At 43.6% G+C, this 3,515-nt stretch overlaps 1 protein-coding gene across 1 annotated transcript; it reads right to left on the bottom strand.

The window, feature by feature from the left end:
* Window positions 1-1,204: 1,204 nt before the first annotated feature.
* On the bottom strand, window positions 1,205-1,414 carry LOC101133914 (metallothionein-1E-like). The gene has a single exon (XM_055349984.2). It carries the CDS (start codon window positions 1,400-1,402, stop codon window positions 1,205-1,207), a length of 198 nt encoding a protein of 65 aa, XP_055205959.1. The 5' UTR covers window positions 1,403-1,414.
* Between the last annotated feature and the right edge of the window lie 2,101 nt (window positions 1,415-3,515).

Raw genomic sequence — 3,515 nt, forward strand, 5'->3', positions numbered from 1 at the left:
GGAAGCTGACTCTGAGATTTGCCTCCTGAAGTTTATTGAGGTACTCCCAGGATCAACATCTGTGAAGGAAGAGAAAGAGGCAGGATGAGACAGAGAGATGCTGAGCTGCAAGGCAGTCTCCACGAGGCCTCCGACAACCCCAGGGCAAGTCTGAAGTGGAAAGAGCCCTCAGAGGGCGGGGCTTTTGTACCCCTGCCCCATCGCCCACTGGTCACAGCTGTCCTGGGGAAGGGGCATGAACTCGGGAAAGTGGCTGTTTTGAGCTGAAGGCAAATCACAGAGAGGAATTCAGTTGAGAGCTGTGGGCAGCCAACACTCGGTATAGCCAAGAGCATGAAGGCCTGAGCTGTCGGGGGACTCTGGGACACTGTTCAGCTGTACAAAAATACCTCCACCAATAGGCCAAGATGGGAGGTGTGGAACAAGACCCAAACCAGGGTCCTTTAACGGAATCTTTGGTGGAGAGATACATGGTTTTCCACATATTAATATTTCTGAAATTGAGATGCATTTTGCAATTCAGGTCAAAGTAGGCTTGTCAGCTGCAAAGCTGTTATTAAATTGTTGGTGGGTTTTGGAACAGAAGATCTGAGAGTTGAGGAAACATCATATTGAACTGACTGGCTGATAATGAGGCTGCGGTGGGGGATGTATGAGAGAGGTCTAGTCTTGCCAACGGCTTCAGGAGAGGGACTCCTGCCACACCACAGCAGGGAGGTAAGGGCTCCTCCCTCTTGCTTGCTTCAGAGCTACCGTCAATAATTTTTGCTTACCTGGTTTTAGTCTGAACTTCTGAAAACAAGTAAACAAATAAATGAGTACTGCCAACCTTAAGTATCTTCAGGGGATTGGTCTCAGGACCCCCATGGATGCTAAAAAGCAGCAGATGCTCAGGTCTCTTCCATAAAATGGCACAGTATGTACACATAGCCCACACACACTGTCCCATATGCTTTAAATCATCTCTAGATGACTTATAATACCTAGAACAATGTAAATGCTATGTATATAGTTGTTAACACTGTATTTTTATTTGTATTACTTCATATTGTTGCATTATTTTTTTAAGTCAAAAGTGTTTTACTGTCATTTACATATTTATAGAAAAAGGAATGTAGCAAATGGCTCAGGGTCATATGAAAAAAAAATCCAGGTTTGTACCCAAGTTGCTTCATTTACATCTGGGAGCAGGGCTGTCCCCACATCAGGCACAGCAGCTGCACTTCTCTGTTGCCCCTTTGCAGATGCAGCCCTGGGCACACTTGGCACAGCCCACAGGGCAGCAGGAGCAGATCTTCTTGCAGGAGGTGCATTTGCAGGAGCCAGCACAGGGCCAGCAGCCTCCAGTGGTGCAGGAGCTGTTGGGGTCCATTTTGAGCCAAGGAGACGCTGGAGTTCCCATGGGAAAGGTGAAGAGGCAGTCAGGCAACTGGAAGGTGTCATATGGTTGCATTATTATTTTTTATTTTCATTTTTTGAATAATTTTCATCTGAGGTTTGTTGAATCCGTGTATGTGGAACCCTTGGACATGGAGGGCCAAATGTCATGACAAATTGTGGTACCTGTGGTGTGTGACTCCAGGGCCACTTTAATTAATAAACTACATTAGTAAACAGCTTTGGGTCTTTTTCAAACTGCCCTAGAAATCTCCTTAGAGGGTTCAACTTTGTTACTGGAAAAGACTAATGTGGCCTGGTAGATAGAATTTAAAGTCCACATAATTTTTAAGCAATTTTTTTTCCTGGCATTCACATGTTCATGATTCTAAGTAATGTGTGCACCCTCACCTCTTCTGATTCATCCGTTTTAACTAACTTCACCATGATGGTCAAGGAGCCATCCCTCAGCCCTCCCTCAGCAGTCCTTCAATATAATTATATTGCAAATTGTAGGATTAAATAATACATAGTGTTTACATTATCCTATGTACATATTACTCCCAGCCGAGCACTGTAGGGTACTGTGACCATGCCCCTGTCCTTACTGCCCCCTGCCTCCTCATGTTAATGATTGCTTTTCTTTCTTTTTCCTTAGTTTTCTTTCTCACACCTTTTAATAACTTCCTGGTATAACTTCCCACAACTTCCTCCAGCTTCCTCATGAAGTCATCCATCTGGGCCACCATTTTCTTGTAGACGTCCCTGCTGGAGCCCTCCACTCTCCTTCTCGGTCCTTCTAGGACTTCTTTTATGGCGATCCTTGGGACTGCCTTCCTTTCTATGGGACTGCATTCTCTACTTCCTAGGTCTTCTATCTTCTCAGGGCAGGAATGGAAAGGGGGCAGGGCAAAGAACAGATACACACACGCACACATGTATATACACACACATATAGATCACACTACTGAGGTATCATTTACATACAGTGAAATGCACAGGTCTTAATTGCAGAGTTCCATGGGGTTTGACAAATTAATATCTTGAGGAAGATATGGAGGATTTCTATCCCCTAGAAAGTTTCCCTGTACACCTTCCCAGTTAATCCCACCTCATACTCCCAAAGCAACCACTGATCTGATCTCAATCACATACATTAGATTTGTCCTGCCAATGATAGAACTTCATATAAATGGAATTACGTAGAGGATATGTTGTGGGAGGGTCTGGCATTTTTCACTCAGCACAATATTTTTTAACACCCATCCTTACTGCTGCATATCATTTGTTCCTTTTAGTGCCAGAGCAACTGTATTTCATAAATGCCTGTCTTAGTCAGTGCAAGATGATACAAAAAGAATACCATAGACTGGGTGGCCTAAACGATGAACATTTATTTCCTCATCACATTAGGAACTAGGGTCATAAGGTACGAATTTTAGGGAGACACATAAGTTCAGTCCATAGCATTCTACCCCTGGCCCCCCAAAATTCATGTCCTTCTCATGTGCCAAATACACATTGTCCTCAACATATGATGGTTCAACTTACAATTTTTAAATTTTGCGATGGGTCTATCAGGAAATAAATAACCCCATTGTAAGTTGAAAAGCATCTTCTGATTTTTTGACTTTACCGTGGGTTTATCAGGGTACCGAATGCATTTTTACTTATATATTTTTTTACTTACAATGGGTTTATTGGGACATAACCCCATTCTAAGTCAAGGAGCATCTGTACATTCATTCCATCCTCCAAAGTCTTAACTCATTCCAGCAACAACGCTAATGTCTAAAGTCCAAAGTCTTTTCTAAATATCTTCTAAATTAGGTACAATGAGACTTGAGGTATGATTCATCCTGGGGCAAAATTCCTCTCCAGCTGCGAATCTGTGAAACCAAACAAGTTGTATACTTCCAAAATACATTGGTGGGACAGGCATAGGATAGGCATTCCCATTCCAAAAGCAAGAAACAGAGAAGGAAGGGGTGACCCAGTCCCAAGCAAGTCCAAACTACAAAGCAAACTCCATGAAATCTTAAGGCTTGGGAGTAATCCTTGGTTTGGTGCCCTGCCTTCTGGAGCCACTAGGGTAAAGGTCCCACCCCAGCAGCTCTCCTGGCCAGAAGTTGCACCCC

This window comes from Gorilla gorilla, chromosome 13 (genome assembly GCF_029281585.2).
Source record: "Gorilla gorilla gorilla isolate KB3781 chromosome 13, NHGRI_mGorGor1-v2.1_pri, whole genome shotgun sequence".
Lineage (NCBI taxonomy): Eukaryota > Metazoa > Chordata > Mammalia > Primates > Hominidae > Gorilla > Gorilla gorilla.

Bases quoted from the DNA above. Each gene is read 5' to 3' on its own strand.
- LOC101133914 (XM_055349984.2), bottom strand. From the start codon at position 1,402: ATGGGAACTCCAGCGTCTCCTTGGCTCAAAATGGACCCCAACAGCTCC.